Source organism: Rana temporaria, assembly GCF_905171775.1.
Source record: "Rana temporaria chromosome 7 unlocalized genomic scaffold, aRanTem1.1 chr7d, whole genome shotgun sequence".
Taxonomy (NCBI): domain Eukaryota; kingdom Metazoa; phylum Chordata; class Amphibia; order Anura; family Ranidae; genus Rana; species Rana temporaria.
The window spans coordinates 74,160-99,753 of record NW_024404471.1 but is presented as its reverse complement, the minus strand read 5'-3'; the positions used below and the strand labels follow the sequence as shown (position 1 = coordinate 99,753).

Genomic DNA, 25,594 nt, shown 5'->3' with positions numbered 1-25,594 from the left:
AGGTCAGTCCAACCCCGGCTTTGTCACTGAGAGGGTGCTTGCTGTTTCTTTAGGTGAACTAGAGAAAAGAATGGCAAAAAGGATAGCTAAGGCTATATCGGGTAGAAAGCGGACTAGGTCTCCGTCACCCGAGCAAGAACCCTCAGACACAGAGATCCTATCCCTAGGGGAATTGGATAAACTTGACGCTTTGGACCAGGGTGGTTCAGAGATCGAGGATCTGGATACTGAGGAGTCTGGTTCAGCCTCCCAAGGGGAAAGTTTGTGGGTTCAGGCCTTAACGGACATGGTCCATGAGGCATTTAAGTTACCCATACCAGAACCTCAAGTATCGGCAGTTTCAGCTTTAGGCTCATTAAGAACGCCTCAAAGCAACGCAGTTTTTCCGGTCCATCCTCTACTCGAGGAGGTCATGTTTCAGGATTGGATTAAGCCAGATAGTCTTTTTACCACCTAAAAATTCTCTGTTTTATATCCTATGGAGGAGAAATTCTCCAAAAGGTGGGCGCCCCCGGCGGTGGACGCAGCCATCTCCTGTGTGAACAAATCTTTAACTTGTCCAGTGGAAAACGTACAGGTGTTTAAGGATCCGGTTGATAAACGCTTGGAAACATTACTTAAAGCCTCCTTTACTTCAGCAGGGGCGATAGTTCAGCCCGCTGTGGCTGCTATTGGAGTTACCCAAGCATTATCGGATAAGACTAAGCAAATGCTTAAACTTATCCCTGCCCAGCAGGCAGAGGAATTTTCGGATATACCGAGGGCTATACGCTTTACGGTGGATGCTATCAAGGACTCCATCCAGCAGGCATCACGTTTATCCTTATTTCTAATCCATATGAGAAGGCTCTTATGGTTGAAGAGTTGGGAGGCTGAGCCCCCATGCAAAAAACTCCTGGTAGGGTTTCCCTTCCATGGAGGACTACTCTTCGGAGAGGATCTGGATAGATATATTCAGACTATATCAAGCGGCAAAAGCACTCTCTTGCCAGTCAAGAAGAAAGCCCGAGGGCCCGCGTTTAAGCGCCAGCCCTCCCCGGGACAGGGGCCCTCTAATACCAGACAGTATCGACGGCCTCCTGCAAGATCAGGCTTTAACAATAAGCCACAGGGCCAAGCCACTGGGGGCAAGAAGCAGTGGTACCGCAAGCCTGCGAAGCCAGCCCCCAAGTCGGCCTTATGAAGGGGCGCCCCCACCCACGATGGTGGGGGGAAGGCTACGTCTCTTTGCAGAAGTTTGGGAGGCCAGCATCCCCGACTGCTGGGTACGGTCTTCCGTGGCCACGGGCTACAAACTAGAATTTTTAAAATTCCCTCCTCCTCACATTACCAGGAGTCAAGAGTACCAGCGACCCTGTGAAAGGAGCCGCGTTGATGGCGGCATTGAATCATCTGCTGTGCCAGAAGGTGATAGTAGAAGTACCAGTCCAGGAACAGGGATTGGGGTTCTACTCCAACCTGTTTATCATCCCAAAGCCCAACGGCGATGTCAGGCCAATTTTGGACTTAAAGGGAGTAAATGCGTACCTAAAGGTCCGCTCATTCCGGATGGAAACTATTCGGTCAGCTGTCGCCGTGCTCCAGAAGGACGACTTCATGTCCATAGACATAAAGGATGCTTACCTTCATGTGCCAATTTTTCAGCCACATCAAGTATTTCTACGCTTCTCGGTGGCTCAGCGTCATTTCCAATTTGTGGCGCTCCCCTTCGGGTTGGCTACGGCCCCCCGGGTATTCACGAAGGTCCTAGCCCCAATCCTAGCCAATCTAAGGACCCAAGGGGTCACGGTCCTGGCTTACCTGGACGACCTCTTGGTCGTAGACCACTCGTCTTTTGGCCTGGAACGAGCAGTCGCCCTCACGGTTCAGTACCTCGAGAGGTTCGGCTGGGTCCTAAATCGAGACAAATCAGCATTTCTGCCCACAAGGCAGCTGGAATATTTTGGCATGAGATTGGATACAGAACAACAGAAGGTGTGGCCCTACGCTGTTGATTGCAGCAAAAATATGTAAAAATCCAAAATTTTCAACAAAATGTTCCCCCTTGATCCCTATATTAGGGAATCCGGGATTCATACCGGGTACAGGAGGAGTGGTCTTTAATAAATTAAAAGAAAGGGGCAAGGTGCAGGCATCACACTTTCTGCAAAAAAATACATGGCCATCAATCGAGGACTTGACGAAGAGAAGGGGGAGTTACGAGTTAAGCTTTTGGCAGGCACTTCAATTAAGTTATTTCCTAAGATCCCTAGGTCAACCATCTAACTTCCAGCGACAATTAACTAAATTTGAACAATATTGTGAAGATGAGGAACCAATACAGAGAGTAAGTTCAAAGATGTATAGACTATTGATATCACCTCAAGAGGACTTTGAGTTGCCGGGACTGGGGAAATGGAAAAGGGATCTGGGGAGAGTTTTCTCACAGAATCAACGTAAACAAATAATTCACCTAGCTTTATGCTCCTCAACATCTACGCGTATACAAGAATCCAATTATAAACTACTGTCCCAATGGTATTACACACCAGTAAAGCTGCATAAATTTAGCAAGGATAACTCAGAGTATTGTTGGAGATGTGGACTGGAGCAGGGAACTATGCTGCATATATTCTGGTCATGTGTAAAAGTGAGAGGTTACTGGAAGGAAGTCCAGAGAATTGTTCAAAAATTTACGGAACGTCAGATTCCGGACGACCCAGCTCTTTACCTGCTCCACAGCTCACAAATCCCAATGCAAGAGTATAAAAAGTCGATAATATGCCATTTGATAAATACTGCTAAGATCGGAATAACATTACAGTGGAGAGAAAGTAGACCACCCTCTATCGCGAGATGGCTTAATAGAGTGAGAGAGATCGGAGCTATAGAGGACTTAATCCTCTCAACGAGGAACAAAAGGGAACAATATGAAGAAACATGGTCCAGGTGGAACCAGTTTATGAAATCAGAAGAAGGAAAGAGACTATTGGAAGAATAGAATAGAGAGGGTAGAGCCCACTAGGATCAGGGTAGGTAGAGAGAGGTAAAAGAGGTGAACTAAACAAGGTTATATCTGTCTCTGGCGAGGAGGAGGAGGGGAGAGGGGGGAGGGGGGGAGGGAGGACATTGATATAGGTTTGTTTTTTCATTTTTTTTTTTCCTCTCTTTTTTTTCATTTTGTGGTTGAGAGGGTTTGTTTTGGTTTTAAGTTTAAGTTAAGGGAACAGAGTGGGACAGAAGTATGGAGTAACATGGGGTTCTGGGGGAGAGTGGAGGGCATGCCAGAGACAAAAAGATAGTTAAAACAAGAACAGAGTAAGGGAACCAGGACGGTTATAGTTCTGGTTTCCCACTATCTGTCTAGGTTGTTTCTGGTTCGCTTTCAAGCTGACTCTCTGTTAGAATGTACAGTGGATTCTTGGATATGTTTATGTATTTATGATTTATGCTGTGTTATTACTCTGTGACCTTGACTACAAGAAAATAAAAAAAAAGGTTAAATATGAAAAAAAGAACAACAGAAGGTGTTCCTACCTCTAATAAAGGTCAAGGCCATCAAAGAGCTAATACAAATAGTTCTGAGCAAGAGAAAGCCAACTGTTCGCCTATGTATGCGGCTACTAGGCAAGATGGTGGCCACATTCGAGGCGGTACCGTACGCTCAGAGCCACACTCGCATCCTGCAGGCAGCCATCCTGTCAGCATGGAGCAAGAGGCCTCAGGCCTTAGAGATTCCTTTGCCACTCTCACCAAGAGTCCGGCAAAGTCTATCTTGGTGGTTAAACCCTCAGAATCTCCTGAAGGGAAAGACTTTCAGTCCTGTGACCTGGAAGATAGTAACCACAGACACCAGCCTGATGGGCTGGGGAGCAATTTTGGATGGTTGCACTCGCCAGGGCACTTGGGCAGCGGCAGAGAAGCAGTTGCCCATCAATATCTTGGAGCTCAGAGCTGCTCGATTAGCCCTCAGAGCTTGGACGTCCAAACTACAGGGGTTCCCGGTGAGAATACAATCGGACAATGCCACGGCGGTGGCATACATAAATCACCAAGGGGGAACCAAGAGTCAAGCCGCTCAGAAAGAAGTGAGCTTGATTTTCTTGTGGGCAGAAGCCCATGTACCCTGCATATCGGCTATATTCATTCCCGGAGTGGACAACCTACAGGCGGACTTCTTAAGTCGCCAGACTCTTTTGCCGGGGGAATGGTCTCTACATCCACAGGTCTTTCAGACACTCTGCCAGAAATGGGGAGTGCCGGACGTGGATATCATGGCATCGAGACTGAACAAGAAGCTAGACAGGTTCATGTCCCGCACAAGGGATCCGATGGCCTGCGGAACGATGCGTTAGTTTGCCCTTGACATCAGTTCAAACTTCTTTATGCATTTCCCCCGCTCCAGTTACTACCCCGCCTGCTGCGCAGGATCAGGGTGGAGCACATACCAGTCATCCTGGTAGCTCCAGCATGGCCCAGAAGGGCATGGTATTCACTAATCCTAAAGATAGTAGTGGGAGACCCTTGGACTCTTCCTCTACGGCCAGACCTGCTATCGCAAGGCCCGATCCTCCACCCTGCCTTACGGCATCTAAATTTGACGGCCTGGAAGCTGAATCCCTGATTCTCAGGGGTAGAGGTCTGTCTCAGAAAGTAATCTCTACCCTAATAAGAGCCAGGAAACCGGTCTCTAGGGTGATTTATTACAGGGTCTGGAAGGCCTATGTAGACTGGTGTGAGTCCAAGCTATGGCTTCCTCGCAAATTTACCATCGATAAGAGTATTAAGTTTTCTCCAGGTAGGAGTGGATAAAGGATTGGCATTAAGCACAATCAAGGGACAGATTTCAGCTTTGTCAGTATGGTTTCAGCGGCCGCTGGCCACCCACTCGCTGGTTAAGACCTTCATTCAAGGGGTCTTACGTATTAATCCTCCAGTTAAATCCCCGCTTTGTCCGTGGGATTTAAATCTTGTTCTGTCAAGTTTACAGAAACAACCTTTTGAGCCGTTGGCTGAAATTCCTTTGGTTTTACTGACAAGGAAGTTGGTATTTTTGGTCGCCATGGTTTCCGCCAGAAGAGTATCGGAACTGGCAGCCTTATCCTGTAAGGAACCATATCTTATTTTACATAAGGACAAGGTCGTTCTCCGCCCTCATCCTTCCTTCCTACCAAAGGTTATATCCAGTTTTCATCTAAACCAGGATTTGGTATTACCATCCTTCTTTCCTAAACCTACTTCCAGAAAGGAAGGGTTGCTGCATACCTTGGATATTGTCAGGGCCATGAAGGCCTATCTTAAAGCTACAGAGAAGATCCGGAAAACAGATGTGTTGTTCATTTTACCGGATGGGCCCAAGAAGGGGCAGGCAGCTGCAAAATCCACCATCTCGAGGTGGATTAAACAGTTAATCACTCAGGCCTACGGCTTGAAGGGGTTGCCTCCTCCGTTATCATTAAAGGCTCATTCTACTAGGGCCATGGGCGCATCCTGGGCAGCACACCACCAGATCTCTATGGCTCAAGTTTGCAAGGCAGCAACCTGGTCTTCAGTCCACACGTTTACAAAATTCTACCAGTTGGACGTAAGAAGGAATACTGATACAGCCTTTGGGCAGGCAGTGCTGCAGGCTGCAGTTTGAGACCCTCGGATTCCGGGGGCTCCCTTTTGAGTTAAATTTAAAAATTATTTTTCTCAACTAAGTTGGATTTATTATGATTTGAGTATATCTCTAAATTAAATCCTTTTGTCTTGGAGATGTTCTCCCTCCCCTCATTGTAAGCATTGCTTTGGGACATCCCATATAGTAATGAATGCCGCTCTGTGTCCCGTGATGTACGAGAAAGAAAAAGAGATTTTTAATACAGCTTACCTGTAAAATCTTTTTCTTGGAGTACATCACGGGACACAGAGCTCCCACCCCTCTTATGGGGACCATTTTGGGAGGCATACTGCTTGCTACAAAACTGAGGTGCTCCTCCTATGGGAGGGGGTTATATAGGGAGGGGCATTTCCTGTTTGAGATTGCCAGTGTCCATCACCTGAAGGTACTCCATATAACCCATATAGTAATGAATATGCCGCTCTGTGTCCCGTGATGTACTCCAAGAAAAGGATTTTACAGGTAAGCTGTATTAAAAATCCCTTTTTTCATATACACTCTGCACCTGATTTTTGATGCTTATATTTTTTCCTGCAGCCATCTTTGAATCCTGAGCCTGGGAAGCAGATCACCCCGAACAAGCAGACCGGAACCCCAACCGGAGTCTGGGGTATGTAATGAATCTCTTTTTGCTGGGACAATTTTTGATTTGAAGTACATGATGGTAAAGGATTGTGGAACCGCTAATGACGCTTCACCTGACATGAGTCGGGGAAGTTATAGCCGCATGACGCCCGCAGCTGCTGTTTTTTAGAACCGGCGGTCTGCTCTGAAGTAAAAGCAATCCTAGTGGCTAACTAGCCGCTGAATTGATTTTACAAGCAACGCTCCGCAGCTGTACCGGGATCTCCCGTCCGACCAGCCAGAGCTTCTGTCGGCTGATCGCAGAGCTGAACAAAGGCCGGCTTTGATTGGCTCTTGGCTATGGTGGCCTAGAAGTGACGACCTGCCGCCAACTTCCCCGGATGTGAAGACGCCATTTTTAATAATTTTTTGATCTTGGTGGTTACAAGAGGGATTTGGGGTCTAAAGTGTCGCCGATGGATAGTAAAATGTATGTCCTTTGTGGCTGTGGCACGGGGGCGTGACATGTTTGGAATCTATTTAATCGCTGTAACATCATCTTTTAAATTTTACCAAAAAAATTGGGTTGTGTTGAGTTTTTGTGAATTTAAAATGTTTAAAGTGTAGTCTTTCCAAAAAACCGCTGTGCAAATACCGCGTGACATAAAAACATTGCAAAACCCACCATTTTATTTTCTAGGGCCTCTGGTTTAAAAAAAATGTATAATGTTTGGGGTTCTAAGGAATTTTCTAGAAGAAACTGTTACATGTGAACCGGGAGGGGTGGGGGGATGATTTTCCAGCATTTTTGGATACCTGTGAGGAGGAGGAGCTCCGGTTGCATGCGCTGCTCATCCTGCTTCGAGTATCCAGACTCTGGTCGGGAACACAGATCCGGATGATTTGTTGGTAAGCTGGGGATCTGGTTGCACTATCATGTCATGTGACACGTCTTGTGGCTTTTTTTTTTTTTTCAGAAAACCCTCCCAGCTCCAAACAGCCACTGAAGATGCTGGTCATCAAGAAGATCTCCAAGGAGGATCCGTCGGCTTTCTCTGCTGCTTTTGCTTCAACGGTACCTCACCTTTCCAATGGGAACTGCAAGAGTAACCCCAGCGGGCCCATCTACAAGAACCTTGTTTCCAAACCGGCATCCGCCTCCTCCAAGGTAACCTCCCCCTACAACGATAGTAATGGGGGGACATCGCTGAGCTATAGCAGCGTGTTTGGGATAAGCCCCCCACCCGCAGACCCCCACAACCACCGGGCAAGGGTTGTGGGGATGAGGCCCTTGTCCCCATCATGGGGACATGGTGCTTTGAGGGGTCACAGACCTCCAAAGCATCCTCCCTATGTTAAGGGCATGTGGCCTGGTACGGTTCCCCCCCCCCCCCCAAAAAATCCATACCAGACCCCTTATCTGAGCACGCAACCTGGCAGGCCGCAGGAAAAGAGGGGGAACTCCACGCCATTTTTTTTTTAAATTTTAATTTGGGGTGGAGTTCTCCTTCATATCCATACCAGAACTGAAGGGCCTGGTAATTGAATTTGGGGGACCCCCACGCATTCCCCCCCCCCCCCTCAATGCCTTTTCTCTGTATTGCCGGGACCCGACATTTCATTATAGCTGCAAGTGATTTTGAATGACTTTTTGTCCTTTTTAGAATGACATTTTGTGCAGGGACTGTCCTAAAAACGGGAAACAAGCGATACTTTACAGGCATACTATAGACACCCCCCAGGTACAAAATTTTAAGGAATATTTCACTTTAAGCATTATTAATATCACTGCTCCCGAAAAAACGGCCCGTTTTTTTTTAAAAACTTTTCTTTTGCATTGAAACACTCCCCCTGGGGGCAGGACCCGGGTCCCCAAACACTCCCCCTGGGGGCAGGACCCGGGTCCCCAAACACTCCCCCTGGGGGCAGGACCCGGGTCCCCAAACACTCCCCCTGGGGGCAGGACTCGGGTCCCCAAACACTCCCCCTGGGGGCAGGACCCGGGTCCCCAAACACTCCCCCGGGGGGCAGGACCCGGGTCCCCAAACACTCCCCCGGGGGGCAGGACCCGGGTCCCCAAACACTCCCCCTGGGGGCAGGACCCGGGTCCCCAAACACTCCCCCTGGGGGCAGGACCTGGGTCCCCAAACACTCCCCCTGGGGGCAGGACCCGGGTCCCCAAACACTCCCCCTGGGACAGGACCCGGGTCCCCAAACACTCCCCCTGGGGGCAGGACCCGGGTCCCCAAACACTCCCCCTGGGGCAGGACTCGGGTCCCCAAACACTCCCCCTGGGGGCAGGACCCGGGTCCCCAAACACTTTTTATGACAATAACTTGCATTTAACTTTAAAATTAGCACTTTAGATTTCTCCCATAGACTTTTACAGGGTGTTCCGTGGCTTTTCGAATTTGCCGCAAACTCCCCGAATTGTTCAGCAAACAGGCGATGTTGGAGCCGAACTCGAAGCTCATCCCTAACCAGGGGCCTGCAGTCACTATATTTGGTCTCCCCCTTTTTTTGGGGGATATGTTTTTATATCGGAAGGTATAAAATGTGTGTAAATATAAATTATTTTTTTCCCCTCAAAATTTTGGGTCTTTTTCTGTTTAGCAAAAAATAAAAACGGCGGTGGTGCTCAAATAAAGACCAAAAGAAAACGATTTGTGTAGAAATATTCTATAAATTGTATTTGGGTGCCGCGTTGCATTATTACGCAATTGTCACGTAAAGTAACAAAGCTGCAAAAAACAAAAAAATTGGCGGGTCATGAAGGGGGGTAAATCTTCTAGAAGGGGTTAATATGAATTGCAAAGTATTTGGGAAAGGCGTAGCTATGGCGAAGGGATGGGGGGGGGGGGGTCCCCTGTAGTTCTATGCTAGAAGTCATTTTATCGCGGAGTAAGTGAGCCATGTCCATGTCTCTTGCAGCCTGGTCCCTGGAAGTCAAATGGCTGGGAATCCAAATCTGGCTCCTTGTTTTTCAGCAGAGATTCGGCTTTCACCAGCCCTGTATTGGCCCCGGGGCCCGTGCTGACCTCCCCTAAAGAGGTAAGATTACCCAATGGGAAGGCGGAAAGGGTTTCTGACTAGAAGGTGCTGGTCAACCAAACTAGTCTGCGAAGTTCACCTGTCTGAGCTGCTTCATCTCTCCCCCCTATTCCGGAGCCACAGCAATTCATAGCTTGTATCGGCCAATCAGAATTCATCTGTTAGGTGAGAACCTTGTCGGGTTTTATGTCGCAATCCTCACATTGTACTTTGTGTTTCTTTCAGGGCACAGCCAGTGTCACCCCACCACTGGAACTCAGCATCTCGCGGCTTACACGCATGACCCGCCGCGTTCCTGACAAGAAGAGCGAATTTCTAAAGGCCTTGAAGGACGAGCAAGACGCGGACCAGACCGAGGACCGAGAGCGGGAAAAACTGGAAGATGTAAGATGAATACCCTCCGTCTTTTCTTTATTTCCAAATCCGTGTCGTTCTAATGTTCCAACATCACAGGGAAGGGAGCCCAGAGGTACCAATAGATAACCAATGTGAGGGACATTCTTCCCACTGATCACCAATGTAAGGGACATTCTTCCCACTGATCACCAATGTAAGGGACATTCTTCTCACTGATCACCAATGTAAGGGACATTCTTCTCACTGATCACCAATGTAAGGGACATTCTTCTCACTGATCACCAATGTAAGGACCATTCTTCTCACTGATCACCAATGTAAGGGACATTCTTCTCACTGATCACCAATGTAAGGGACATTCTTCCCACTGATCACCAATGTAAGGGACATTCTTCTCACTGATCACCAATGTAAGGGACATTCTTCTCACTGATCACCAATGTAAGGAACATTCTTCCCACTGACCACCAATGTAAGGGACATTCTTCCCACTGATCACCAATGTAAGGAACATTCTTCCCACTGATCACCAATGTAAGGGACATTCTTCCCACTGATCACCAATGTAAGGGACATTCTTCTCACTGATCACCAATGTAAGGGACATTCTTCTCACTGATCACCAATGTAAGGGACATTCTTCTCACTGATCACCAATGTAAGGGACATTCTTCTCACTGATCACCAATGTAAGGGACATTCTTCTCACTGATCACCAATGTAAGGGACATTCTTCCCACTGATCACCAGTGTAAGGGACATTCTTCCCACTGATCACCAATGTAAGGGACATTCTTCCCACTGATCACCAATGTAAGGGACATTCTTCCCACTGATCACCAATGTAAGGGACATTCTTCTCACTGATCACCAATGTAAGGGACATTCTTCTCACTGATCACCAATGTAAGGAACATTCTTCTCACTGATCACCAATGTAAGGGACATTCTTCCCACTGATCACCAATGTAAGGGACATTCTTCCCACTGATCACCAATGTAAGGGACATTCTTCCCACTGATCACCAATGTAAGGGACATTCTTCTCACTGATCACCAATGTAAGGAACATTCTTCTCACTGATCACCAATGTAAGGGACATTCTTCTCACTGATCACCAATGTAAGGAACATTCTTCTCACTGATCACCAATGTAAGGGACATTCTTCTCACTGATCACCAATGTAAGGGACATTCTTCTCACTGATCACCAATGTAAGGGACATTCTTCCCACTGATCACCAATGTAAGGGACATTCTTCCCACTGATCACCAATGTAAGGGACATTCTTCCCACTGATCACCAATGTAAGGGACATTCTTCCCACTGATCACCAGTGTAAGGGACATTCTTCCCACTGATCACCAATGTAAGGGACATTCTTCCCACTGATCACCAATGTAAGGGACATTCTTCTCACTGATCACCAATGTAAGGGACATTCTTCCCACTGATCACCAGTGTAAGGGACATTCTTCCCACTGATCACCAGTGTAAGGGACATTCTTCCCACTGATCACCAGTGTAAGGGACATTCTTCCCACTGATCACCAGTGTAAGGGACATTCTTCCCACTGATCACCAATGTAAGGGACATTCTTCTCACTGATCACCAATGTAAGGGACATTCTTCCCACTGATCACCAATGTAAGGGACATTCTTCCCACTGATCACCAATGTAAGGGACATTCTTCTCACTGATCACCAATGTAAGGAACATTCTTCTCACTGATCACCAATGTAAGGGACATTCTTCTCACTGATCACCAATGTAAGGGACATTCTTCCCACTGATCACCAATGTAAGGGACATTCTTCTCACTGATCACCAATGTAAGGAACATTCTTCCCACTGATCACCAATGTAAGGAACATTCTTCTCACTGATCACCAATGTAAGGGACATTCTTCCCACTGATCACCAATGTAAGGGACATTCTTCTCACTGATCACCAATGTAAGGGACATTCTTCCCACTGATCACCAATGTAAGGGACATTCTTCTCACTGATCACCAATGTAAGGGACATTCTTCTCACTGATCACCAATGTAAGGGACATTCTTCCCACTGATCACCAATGTAAGGGACATTCTTCCCACTGATCACCAATGTAAGGGACATTCTTCCCACTGATCACCAATGTAAGGGACATTCTTCCCACTGATCACCAATGTAAGGGACATTCTTCCCACTGATCACCAGTGTAAGGGACATTCTTCCCACTGATCACCAATGTAAGGGACATTCTTCCCACTGATCACCAATGTAAGGGACATTCTTCTCACTGATCACCAATGTAAGGGACATTCTTCCCACTGATCACCAGTGTAAGGGACATTCTTCCCACTGATCACCAGTGTAAGGGACATTCTTCCCACTGATCACCAGTGTAAGGGACATTCTTCCCACTGATCACCAATGTAAGGGACATTCTTCCCACTGATCACCAATGTAAGGGACATTCTTCCCACTGATCACCAATGTAAGGGACATTCTTCCCACTGATCACCAATGTAAGGGACATTCTTCCCACTGATCACCAATGTAAGGGACATTCTTCCCACTGATCACCAATGTAAGGGACATTCTTCCCACTGATCACCAATGTAAGGGACATTCTTCCCACTGATCACCAATGTAAGGAACATTCTTCCCACTGATCACCAATGTAAGGGACATTCTTCTCACTGATCACCAGTGTAAGGGACATTCTTCTCACTGATCATCAATGTAAGGAACATTCTTCTCACTGATCACCAATGTAAGGGACATTCTTCCCACTGATCACCAATGTAAGGGACATTCTTCTCACTGATCACCAATGTAAGGGACATTCTTCCCACTGATCACCAATGTAAGGGACATTCTTCTCACTGATCACCAATGTAAGGGACATTCTTCTCACTGATCACCAATGTAAGGAACATTCTTCCCACTGATCACCAATGTAAGGGACATTCTTCCCACTGATCACCAATATAAGGGACATTCTTCTCACTGATCACCAATGTAAGGGACATTCTTCCCACTGATCACCAATGTAAGGAACATTCTTCTCACTGATCACCAATGTAAGGGACATTCTTCCCACTGATCACCAATGTAAGGAACATTCTTCCCACTGATCACCAATGTGAGGGACATTCTTCCCACTGATCACCAATGTAAGGGACATTCTTCCCACTGATCACCAATGTAAGGAACATTCTTCCCACTGATCACCAATGTAAGGGACATTCTTCTCACTGATCACCAATGTAAGGGACATTCTTCTCACTGATCACCAATGTAAGGGACATTCTTCTCACTGATCACCAATGTAAGGGACATTCTTCTCACTGATCACCAATGTAAGGAACATTCTTCTCACTGATCACCAATGTAAGGAACATTCTTCCCACTGATCACCAATGTAAGGGACATTCTTCCCACTGATCACCAATGTAAGGAACATTCTTCTCACTGATCACCAATGTAAGGGACATTCTTCTCACTGATCACCAATGTAAGGAACATTCTTCCCACTGATCACCAATGTGAGGGACATTCTTCCCCACTGATCACCAATGTAAGGGACATTCTTCCCACTGATCACCAATGTAAGGGACATTCTTCTCACTGATCACCAATGTAAGGGACATTCTTCCCACTGATCACCAATGTAAGGGACATTCTTCTCACTGATCACCAATGTAAGGAACATTCTTCTCACTGATCACCAATGTAAGGGACATTCTTCCCACTGATCACCAATGTAAGGGACATTCTTCCCACTGATCACCAATGTAAGGGACATTCTTCTCACTGATCACCAATGTAAGGGACATTCTTCTCACTGATCACCAATGTAAGGGACATTCTTCTCACTGATCACCAATGTAAGGGACATTCTTCTCACTGATCACCAATGTAAGGGACATTCTTCCCACTGATCACCAATGTGAGGGACATTCTTCCCACTGATCACCAATGTAAGGGACATTCTTCTCACTGATCACCAATGTAAGGGACATTCTTCCCCCTGATCACCAATGTAAGGGACATTCTTCTCACTGATCACCAATGTAAGGAACATTCTTCTCACTGATCACCAATGTAAGGGACATTCTTCTCACTGATCACCAATGTAAGGGACATTCTTCCCCCTGATCACCAATGTAAGGGACATTCTTCTCACTGATCACCAATGTAAGGGACATTCTTCTCACTGATCACCAATGTAAGGGACATTCTTCCCCCTGATCACCAATGTAAGGAACATTCTTCTCACTGATCACCAATGTAAGGGACATTCTTCCCACTGATCACCAATGTAAGGGACATTCTTCTCACTGATCACCAATGTAAGGGGCATTCTTCCCACTGATCACCAATGTAAGGGACATTCTTCTCACTGATCACCAATGTAAGGGACATTCTTCCCACTGATCACCAATGTAAGGGACATTCTTCTCACTGATCACCAATGTAAGGAACATTCTTCTCACTGATCACCAATGTAAGGGACATTCTTCCCACTGATCACCAATGTAAGGGACATTCTTCCCACTGATCACCAATGTAAGGGACATTCTTCTCACTGATCACCAATGTAAGGGACATTCTTCTCACTGATCACCAATGTAAGGGACATTCTTCTCACTGATCACCAATGTAAGGGACATTCTTCTCACTGATCACCAATGTAAGGGACATTCTTCCCACTGATCACCAATGTGAGGGACATTCTTCCCACTGATCACCAATGTAAGGGACATTCTTCTCACTGATCACCAATGTAAGGGACATTCTTCCCCCTGATCACCAATGTAAGGGACATTCTTCTCACTGATCACCAATGTAAGGAACATTCTTCTCACTGATCACCAATGTAAGGGACATTCTTCTCACTGATCACCAATGTAAGGGACATTCTTCCCCCTGATCACCAATGTAAGGGACATTCTTCTCACTGATCACCAATGTAAGGGACATTCTTCTCACTGATCACCAATGTAAGGGACATTCTTCCCCCTGATCACCAATGTAAGGAACATTCTTCTCACTGATCACCAATGTAAGGGACATTCTTCCCACTGATCACCAATGTAAGGGACATTCTTCTCACTGATCACCAATGTAAGGGACATTCTTCTCACTGATCACCAATGTAAGGGACATTCTTCTCACTGATCACCAATGTAAGGAACATTCTTCTCACTGATCACCAATGTAAGGGACATTCTTCTCACTGATCACCAATGTAAGGGACATTCTTCTCACTGATCACCAATGTAAGGGACATTCTTCTCACTGATCACCAATGTAAGGGACATTCTTCTCACTGATCACCAATGTAAGGGACATTCTTCTCACTGATCACCAATGTAAGGGACATTCTTCCCACTGATCACCAATGTAAGGGACATTCTTCTCACTGATCACCAATGTAAGGGACATTCTTCCCACTGATCACCAATGTAAGGGACATTCTTCTCACTGATCACCAATGTAAGGGACATTCTTCTCACTGATCACCAATGTAAGGGACATTCTTCCCACTGATCACCAATGTAAGGGACATTCTTCTCACTGATCACCAATGTAAGGGACATTCTTCTCACTGATCACCAATGTAAGGGACATTCTTCTCACTGATCACCAATGTAAGGGACATTCTTCTCACTGATCACCAATGTAAGGAACATTCTTCTCACTGATCACCAATGTAAGGGACATTCTTCCCACTGATCACCAATGTAAGGGACATTCTTCCCACTGATCACCAATGTAAGGGACATTCTTCCCACTGATCACCAATGTAAGGGACATTCTTCTCACTGATCACCAATGTAAGGGACATTCTTCTCACTGATCACCAATGTAAGGGACATTCTTCTCACTGATCACCAATGTAAGGGACATTCTTCCCACTGATCACCAATGTGAGGGACATTCTTCCCACTGATCACCAATGTAAGGGACATTCTTCTCACTGATCACCAATGTAAGGGACATTCTTCCCCCTGATCACCAATGTAAGGGACATTCTTCTCACTGATCACCAATGTAAGGAACATTCTTCTCACTGATCACCAATGTAAGGGACATTCTTCTCACTGATCACCAATGTAAGGGACATTCTTCCCCTGATCACCAATGTAAGGGACATTCTTCTCACTGATCACCAATGTAAGGGACATTCTTCTCACTGATCACCAATGTAAGGGACATTCTTCTCCCTGATCACCAATGTAAGGACATTCTTCTCACTGATCACCAATGTAAGGGACATTCTTCCCACTGATCACCAATGTAAGGGACATTCTTCTCACTGATCACCAATGTAAGGGACATTCTTCTCACTGATCACCAATGTAAGGGACATTCTTCTCACTGATCACCAATGTAAGGACATTCTTCTCACTGATCACCAATGTAAGGGACATTCTTCTCACTGATCACCAATGTAAGGACATTCTTCTCACTGATCACCAATGTAAGGGACATTCTTCTCACTGATCACCAATGTAAGGGACATTCTTCTCACTGATCACCAATGTAAGGGACATTCTTCTCACTGATCACCAATGTAAGGGACATTCTTCTCACTGATCACCAATGTAAGGACATTCTTCTCACTGATCACCAATGTAAGGGACATTCTTCTCACTGATCACCAATGTAAGGAACATTCTTCTCACTGATCACCAATGTAAGGGACATTCTTCCCACTGATCACCAATGTAAGGGACATTCTTCCCACTGATCACCAATGTAAGGGACATTCTTCTCACTGATCACCAATGTAAGGGACATTCTTCTCACTGATCACCAATGTAAGGGACATTCTTCTCACTGATCACCAATGTAAGGGACATTCTTCTCACTGATCACCAATGTAAGGGACATTCTTCCCACTGATCACCAATGTGAGGGACATTCTTCCCACTGATCACCAATGTAAGGGACATTCTTCTCACTGATCACCAATGTAAGGGACATTCTTCCCCCTGATCACCAATGTAAGGGACATTCTTCTCACTGATCACCAATGTAAGGAACATTCTTCTCACTGATCACCAATGTAAGGGACATTCTTCTCACTGATCACCAATGTAAGGGACATTCTTCCCCCTGATCACCAATGTAAGGGACATTCTTCTCACTGATCACCAATGTAAGGGACATTCTTCTCACTGATCACCAATGTAAGGGACATTCTTCCCCCTGATCACCAATGTAAGGAACATTCTTCTCACTGATCACCAATGTAAGGGACATTCTTCCCACTGATCACCAATGTAAGGGACATTCTTCTCACTGATCACCAATGTAAGGGACATTCTTCTCACTGATCACCAATGTAAGGGACATTCTTCTCACTGATCACCAATGTAAGGAACATTCTTCTCACTGATCACCAATGTAAGGGACATTCTTCTCACTGATCACCAATGTAAGGGACATTCTTCTCACTGATCACCAATGTAAGGGACATTCTTCTCACTGATCACCAATGTAAGGGACATTCTTCTCACTGATCACCAATGTAAGGGACATTCTTCTCACTGATCACCAATGTAAGGGACATTCTTCCCACTGATCACCAATGTAAGGGACATTCTTCTCACTGATCACCAATGTAAGGGACATTCTTCCCACTGATCACCAATGTAAGGGACATTCTTCTCACTGATCACCAATGTAAGGGACATTCTTCTCACTGATCACCAATGTAAGGGACATTCTTCCCACTGATCACCAATGTAAGGGACATTCTTCTCACTGATCACCAATGTAAGGGACATTCTTCTCACTGATCACCAATGTAAGGGACATTCTTCTCACTGATCACCAATGTAAGGGACATTCTTCTCACTGATCACCAATGTAAGGAACATTCTTCTCACTGATCACCAATGTAAGGGACATTCTTCCCACTGATCACCAATGTAAGGGACATTCTTCCCACTGATCACCAATGTAAGGGACATTCTTCTCACTGATCACCAATGTAAGGGACATTCTTCTCACTGATCACCAATGTAAGGGACATTCTTCTCACTGATCACCAATGTAAGGGACATTCTTCTCACTGATCACCAATGTAAGGGACATTCTTCCCACTGATCACCAATGTGAGGGACATTCTTCCCACTGATCACCAATGTAAGGGACATTCTTCTCACTGATCACCAATGTAAGGGACATTCTTCCCCCTGATCACCAATGTAAGGGACATTCTTCTCACTGATCACCAATGTAAGGAACATTCTTCTCACTGATCACCAATGTAAGGGACATTCTTCTCACTGATCACCAATGTAAGGGACATTCTTCCCCCTGATCACCAATGTAAGGGACATTCTTCTCACTGATCACCAATGTAAGGGACATTCTTCTCACTGATCACCAATGTAAGGGACATTCTTCCCCCTGATCACCAATGTAAGGAACATTCTTCTCACTGATCACCAATGTAAGGGACATTCTTCCCACTGATCACCAATGTAAGGGACATTCTTCTCACTGATCACCAATGTAAGGGACATTCTTCTCACTGATCACCAATGTAAGGGACATTCTTCTCACTGATCACCAATGTAAGGAACATTCTTCTCACTGATCACCAATGTAAGGGACATTCTTCTCACTGATCACCAATGTAAGGGACATTCTTCTCACTGATCACCAATGTAAGGGACATTCTTCTCACTGATCACCAATGTAAGGGACATTCTTCTCACTGATCACCAATGTAAGGAACATTCTTCTCACTGATCACCAATGTAAGGGACATTCTTCTCACTGATCACCAATGTAAGGGACATTCTTCCCACTGATCACCAATGTAAGGGACATTCTTCTCACTGATCACCAATGTAAGGGACATTCTTCCCACTGATCACCAATGTAAGGGACATTCTTCTCACTGATCACCAATGTAAGGGACATTCTTCCCACTGATCACCAATGTAAGGGACATTCTTCTCACTGATCACCAATGTAAGGAACATTCTTCTCACTGATCACCAATGTAAGGGACATTCTTCCCACTGATCACCAATGTAAGGGACATTCTTCCCACTGATCACCAATGTAAGGGACATTCTTCTCACTGATCACCAATGTAAGGGACATTCTTCTCACTGATCACCAATGTAAGGGACATTCTTCTCACTGATCACCAATGTAAGGGACATTCTTCTCACTGATCACCAATGTAAGGGACATTCTTCCCACTGATCACCAATGTGAGGGACATTCTTCCCACTGATCACCAATGTAAGGGACATTCTTCTCACTGATCACCAATGTAAGGGACATTCTTCCCCCTGATCACCAATGTAAGGGACATTCTTCTCACTGATCACCAATGTAAGGGACATTCTTCTCACTGATCACCAATGTAAGGGACATTCTTCCCCCTGATCACCAATGTAAGGGACATTCTTCTCACTGATCACCAATGTAAGGGACATTCTTCTCACTGATCACCAATGTAAGGGACATTCTTCCCCCTGATCACCAATGTAAGGAACATTCTTCTCACTGATCACCAATGTAAGGGACATTCTTCCCACTGATCACCAATGTAAGGGACATTCTTCTCACTGATCACCAATGTAAGGGACATTCTTCTCACTGATCACCAATGTAAGGGACATTCTTCTCACTGATCACCAATGTAAGGAACATTCTTCTCACTGATCACCAATGTAAGGGACATTCTTCTCACTGATCACCAATGTAAGGGACATTCTTCTCACTGATCACCAATGTAAGGGACATTCTTCTCACTGATCACCAATGTAAGGGACATTCTTCTCACTGATCACCAATGTAAGGGACATTCTTCTCACTGATCACCAATGTAAGGGACATTCTTCCCACTGATCACCAATGTAAGGGACATTCTTCTCACTGATCACCAATGTAAGGGACATTCTTCCCACTGATCACCAATGTAAGGGACATTCTTCTCACTGATCACCAATGTAAGGGACATTCTTCTCACTGATCACCAATGTAAGGGACATTCTTCCCACTGATCACCAATGTAAGGGACATTCTTCTCACTGATCACCAATGTAAGGGACATTCTTCTCACTGATCACCAATGTAAGGGACATTCTTCTCACTGATCACCAATGTAAGGGACATTCTTCTCACTGATCACCAATGTAAGGGACATTCTTCTCACTGATCACCAATGTAAGGGACATTCTTCTCACTGATCACCAATGTAAGGGACATTCTTCTCACTGATCACCAATGTAAGGGACATTCTTCTCACTGATCACCAATGTAAGGAACATTCTCTATCCAGTTATCTATATGAGGGTCTCGGCACCACCCACCAGATTAAACACTTTTATTTGTCTTTTGGAGTTTTTGTGATATTATTTGTTTCATTTAATAAATATTTCTGAGGATTTCGCTGTGAAGCAACTTTTAGGTTCCAAATACATGAAGTTTTCCTTCATGTTAAAATGGCTGCAAAAGGCGGAGCTATAGTACGCTTTTTTTATTTATTATAATTATTTTCTACTTTTAATTCAGGGCGGAGCTTAGGTGGGCGGAGCTGAGTGCAGAGTACAGACAGTATAGATTTCAGGACAGAGGATCAGGGCTGTCTTAATAGCTTTGTGGGCCCCTGGGAAAAGTAATGCTCTGGGGCCCCCTGCAATGATGACAGTGCAGGTAAACAGACATCAAGTAGGTAGGCAGACGGCCTCCCCTGTGTATCTATCTATTACTATGAAATCAGGGGGCCCCCAACTTCGGGGCAGCGTGGGCTCAAGGACCAGCTGCTTTGGGGAAAGTGCAGGGTGCCCCCATGCAGCTGGGGCCCCTGGACAGTGCCCAGGTGTTCCCTCTCATTAAGACAGCCCTGCAGAGGATCCAATGATAAGACGACATGCATGTCTTGTGACAAGGATCGCGTATCTCATCGATCGTACCTTGTAATGGCGTTTTGCGTGCGTCTGACAGTAACGTGTCCTGTCTTAGGTGCAGAATCGGAGCCCAGCCGATCTAAACAATGGAGACGGCGAGCACGTCGAGGAGAGCCGCCATCTCAACGGCATTTCCGACTCTCTAGAAGAGCAGCGCGGCCGGCTGTCTTATTCACTGGAAGCAGAACACAGGTAAGCCTGCGGGTTCGGTGGAAAGGGAGATATATGTTTGGTGTCGCTCTGTACATACCCTGTCCTTCCTATTTGCAGATTACTGAAAGAGATGGGCTGGCAGGAGTCTCCAGAGAATGACGACGACTGCCTTCCACTCACAGAGGAGGAGCTGCAAGAGTTCCAGATAAAATCCCAGCAGGTAAGTTGTTGCAGGGGGGCGGAGAGGGGGTGGAGACTTTGATCCGCACCTTGTGTGTCACTTTCTCTTGGGAAGTCTGTAACGGACATATGCATGCTGCCGGGACATCGATAATCTTCATGCAGGGGGACTACAAGGAACTGCATGGCTTGTCACAATTGGATGTACCGCATTGTATTCTGAGCTCAAAGGGTTAACTGGACAAAGAGTCTCTTTCACTGCTGAATGCTAATGTACCCTTCGCATAGCTAATGAACTCTCTTTTGTGGAGGTAAACAGCCCCCCTGCGAGGTGTATGCTGATGGGGATTATGTGTGAGTGATAATTGTTTTAAAGGTTAATTGCATTCTATTGTCTGATCAAGTTAAGGAGCCAAAATGGCTAGCAGCTGATTGGCTCAAGGGAAGGTCATTCTTTCAAAGTGTGTGTATTGAAGTCCCCCCTGGGGGGGGGGGAGTGTCATTTGTTTCTGTACAGTTGTAAGCAGATATAAGCAGGTGAAATATGCCAAATAAAGTCAGTCTGCTTGACTCTGCAAACGTAGCACGTCTCGTTTCTTGGAAGGGCGTTCAATGGGATATACCGGCGGTACTTGCATATCGCAGCTTGCCAGGGAAAAGGACGTCTCCAACGGCCGATACCCCTCACTACCAGTGGGTAGCCGTTACATTGGTTGGTAGCAGTGGGATGGTCCTTTTATCCAAAGAGCAAGTGCTGAATGGAGTCGCAGTACGCCAGGCTGAAAAGATCCACACTAAAAGATCTATTGGAGAGTCGTGGTAGGAGCGCCAGTAACAGACCACGGAGGGAGCTGATAGCTGACCTGCTGGAGCTGGACGAAATGGATGGATCCATGGAAGGAACTGAGCCCCTTGTACCGGTCAGCAAAGAAGATGTAATTACTGGGATTGTACAGTGGAGATTATCCTTGTATCCAGAAACGTCCGTGGAACTAATCAACCAGCTGTTCCGGGAAGCAAGGGAGGAGATACAAACGAAGAGGGGACAAGAACTGGAACTGGTAAGAGCGAGACAGCCCATTACACCTGCAGTCCCTACCCCCCCACCTGCTGCTACAGGAAAGAAAATACCGTTCACTGCATTTAAAGCTTTTGTAGAAAGTGAGGAGGAAATCGATGGATATTTGGCGGACTTTGAGAGGCAGTGCTCACTACACCAGGTACCACCAGACCAATGGGTCACTATTTTGTCGGGGAAATTGTCGGGCAAAGCCAATGAAGCCTTTCGGGCTCTCGCTCCAGAGGATATTTTACAATATCAGCAAGTTAAAAAGGCGCTGCTAACCCGATATGCCGTAACGCCAGAAGCCTACCGCCGGCGCTTCCGGGATTCCAAGAAGATGGCTGTGGACTCCCACATGGAATGGGCCAACCAGTTACAAAGGGTGGCATCCCTTTGGGTCCAAGGGTGCAAGGCCAACACCGGGGAGGAAGTATTGCAGCTGTTCCTAATGGAACATTTCTTCCAAGACCTGGCCGCAGACATACAAGACTGGGTACAAGATCGCCGTCCCGCTAACTTAAATGAGGCGGCTCGGCTAGCAGATGAGTACGCGGAGACAAGGAAAGTAAGCCAGGGTACTATGCGGCTGGCTCAGAAGGTAGAACCGCGTACTCCAACCGTCACCCCACGCCCAGAGTTTCGGGCTCCAGTCCCACCACATCCTCAGGGGCCTAGCAACTACCCCCGGGATTCGCCTAGGGTGACGTGCCATCACTGCAGCGACACGGGACATATTGCTCGTTATTGCCCTTTGAGAGCTACCAATAACAATTGGAGACGCACAACACCCAACACAGAGGTCACTCCATCACGTCCCTCTGCGGCCCACTGCCTGGAGACCGAGGGGGGCCCTGAGGAATGTCTGGGAATTTGGTATGAGGCAGACCCAATACAAGTGGCCTCTCCGGATAACCGTCAGCATCACCGTCAGGAGGTACGAGTGAATGGACAAGTAGCACAAGGCCTAAGAGATTCCGGGACTACTATCACTCTGATTCAAAAACATCTGGTAAAGCCAGAGAACGTGTCCAATCGCACAGTTGCCGTCCGGGTCGCAGGGGGTGCTGTATTTCGCGTACCCACCGCCCGGGTGCACTTAGACTGGGGAGCCGGGTCAGGAAAGACCACAGTTGGTATCATGGACAACCTACCTGCCGAGGTGGTGCTGGGCAACGACATTGGCCCTCTGACTTCGGCTTATTTACCTACACCTGCTGCTGCTTGTCCCGTGACCACCCGCGTTGCTGGAATCAACCCGCTTGCTGCTGAGAACCGGGTAAGACTACCTTCCCCGCCATGTACTGTAGATCAGGCACAATATCACAGTCTAAAATGGGAATGTGACAAGTTGGCCAGTGAGAAATCAGAGATGCAACGACACTATGTCATGTATTATGAGATGTCCCGTGGCTTGAACATTGAAATGCACAAACAGGCGGAAATTGTCAAAAGATTAAATGGGATTTGCATCCAGGTGGTGCCGTATCTGTCCCAAGAGCATCAGCAACAGGTTTTGGGAGCCATTGAGAGAGCAAAGCAAGTGACTGTTCCAGAATTGAATTCTATTCTTCACCGTCACCATCAGCTACCGACCTGGTAAGCCAATGGGAAGGCTAACGGACGGTCCAGGCAAACGGAACTTTTACCCTAACAGCAGACCGGACATCCCCAAGTTGATCCGAAAAGGATCAATCCGGGTCTGCCGGAGTGTTCCACAAAAGGGGGAGTAGTGTAACGGACATATGCATGCTGCCGGGACAGTTATAATCTTCATGCAGGGAGGACTACAAGGAACTGCATGGCTTGTCACAATTGGATGTACCGCATTGTATTCTGAGCTCAAAGGGTTAACTGGACAAAGAGTCTCTTTCACTGCTGAATGCTAATGTACTCTTCGCATAGCTAATGAACTCTTTTGTGGAGGTAAACAGCCCCCCTGTGAGGTGTATGCTGATGGGGATTATGTGTGAGTGATAATTGTTTTAAAGGTTAATTGCATTCTATTGTCTGATCAAGTTAAGGAGCCAAAATGGCTAGCAGCTGATTGGCTCAAGGGAAGGTCATTCTTTCAAAGTGTGTGTATTGAAGGCCCCCCTGGGGGGGGGGGGGGGAGTGTCATTTGTTTCTGTACAGTTGTAAGCAGATATAAGCAGGTGAAATATGCCAAATAAAGTCAGTCTGCTTGACTCTTCAAACGTAGTCCGTCTCGTTTCTTGGAAGGGTGTTCGATGGGATATACCGGCGGTACTTGCATATCGCAGCTTGCCAGGGAAAAGGACGTCTCCAACGGCCGATACCCCTCACTACCAGTGGGTAGCCGTTACAAAGTCAATCAAACCTTCCGTGTTACGTAGAGACAGAGGACTGGAACCGTATAACTAAGGAATCGGGGTGACCTGAGTGGGGAAGGTGCAGGAATCAGGGTGACCTGAGGGGGGAAGGTGCAGGAATCAGGGTGACCTGAGGGGGGAAGGTGCAGGAATCAGGGTGACCTGAGGGGGGAAGGTGCAGGAATCGGGGTGACCTGAGGGGGGAAGGTGCAGGAATCGGGGTGACCTGAGGGGAGAAGGTGCAGGAATCGGGGTGACCTGAGGGGAGAAGGTGCAGGAATCGGGGTGACCTGAGGGGGGAAGGTGCAGGAATCGGGGTGACCTGAGGGGTGAAGGTGCAGGAATCGGGGTGACCTGAGGGGGGAAGGTGCAGGAATCGGGGTGACCTGAGGGGGGAAGGTGCAGGAATCGGGGTGACCTGAGGGGGGAAGGTGCAGGAATCGGGGTGACCTGAGGGGGGAAGGTGCAGGAATCGGGGTGACCTGAGGGGGGAAGGTGCAGGAATCGGGGTGACCTGAGGGGGGAAGGTGCAGGAATCGGGGTGACCTGAGGGGGGAAGGTGCAGTAATTGGGGTGACCTGAGGGGGGAAGGTGCAGGAATCGGGGTGACCTGAGGGGGGAAGGTGCAGGAATCGGGGTGACCTGAGGGGGGAAGGTGCAGGAATCGGGGTGACCTGAGGGGTGAAGGTGCAGGAATTGGGCTGATCTGAGGGGTGAAGGTGCAGGAATCGGGGTGACCTGAGGGGAGAAGGTGCAGGAATCGGGGTGACCTGAGGGGAGAAGGTGCAGGAATCGGGGTGACCTGAGGGGAGAAGGTGCAGGAATCGGGGTGACCTGAGGGGAGAAGGTGCAGGAATCGGGGTGACCTGAGGGGAGAAGGTGCAGGAATTGGGGGTGACCTGAGGGGAGAAGGTGCAGGAATTGGGGTGACCTGAGGGGTGAAGGTGCAGGAATCGGGGTGACCTGAGAGGGGAAGGTGCAGGAATCGGGGTGACCTGAGGGGTGAAGGTGCAGGAATCGGGGTGACCTGAGGGGGGAAGGTGCAGGAATCGGGGTGACCTGAGGGGGGAAGGTGCAGGAATCGGGGTGACCTGAGGGGGGAAGGTGCAGGAATCGGGGTGACCTGAGGGGTGAAGGTGCAGGAATAAGGGTGACCTGAGGGGAGAAGGTGCAGGAATTGGGGTGACCTGAGGGGTGAAGGTGCAGTAATTGGGGTGACCTGAGGGGTGAAGGTGCAGTAATTGGGGTGACCTGAGGGGTGAAGGTGCAGGAATTGGGGTGACCTGAGGGGGGAAGGTGCAGGAATTGGG

The 25,594-nt window shown here is 47.2% G+C and overlaps 1 protein-coding gene across 3 annotated transcripts in view; it reads left to right on the top strand.

Moving 5' to 3' along the window:
* GPBP1L1 (GC-rich promoter binding protein 1 like 1) overlaps window positions 1-25,594 on the top strand; it is a 76,234-nt gene that overhangs the window by 33,259 nt on the left and 17,381 nt on the right. For 2 of the 3 annotated variants that reach the window (XM_040334374.1, XM_040334373.1), the window contains exons 5-10: window positions 6,179-6,251; window positions 7,183-7,373; window positions 9,137-9,256; window positions 9,482-9,640; window positions 20,614-20,750; window positions 20,829-20,931. In XM_040334374.1, the coding sequence (XP_040190308.1) occupies window positions 6,179-6,251; window positions 7,183-7,373; window positions 9,137-9,256; window positions 9,482-9,640; window positions 20,614-20,750; window positions 20,829-20,931 (783 nt within the window). The remainder of the gene's footprint in view (window positions 1-6,178; window positions 6,252-7,182; window positions 7,374-9,136; window positions 9,257-9,481; window positions 9,641-20,613; window positions 20,751-20,828; window positions 20,932-25,594) is intronic. The other variant, XM_040334376.1, reaches the window with a different exon arrangement.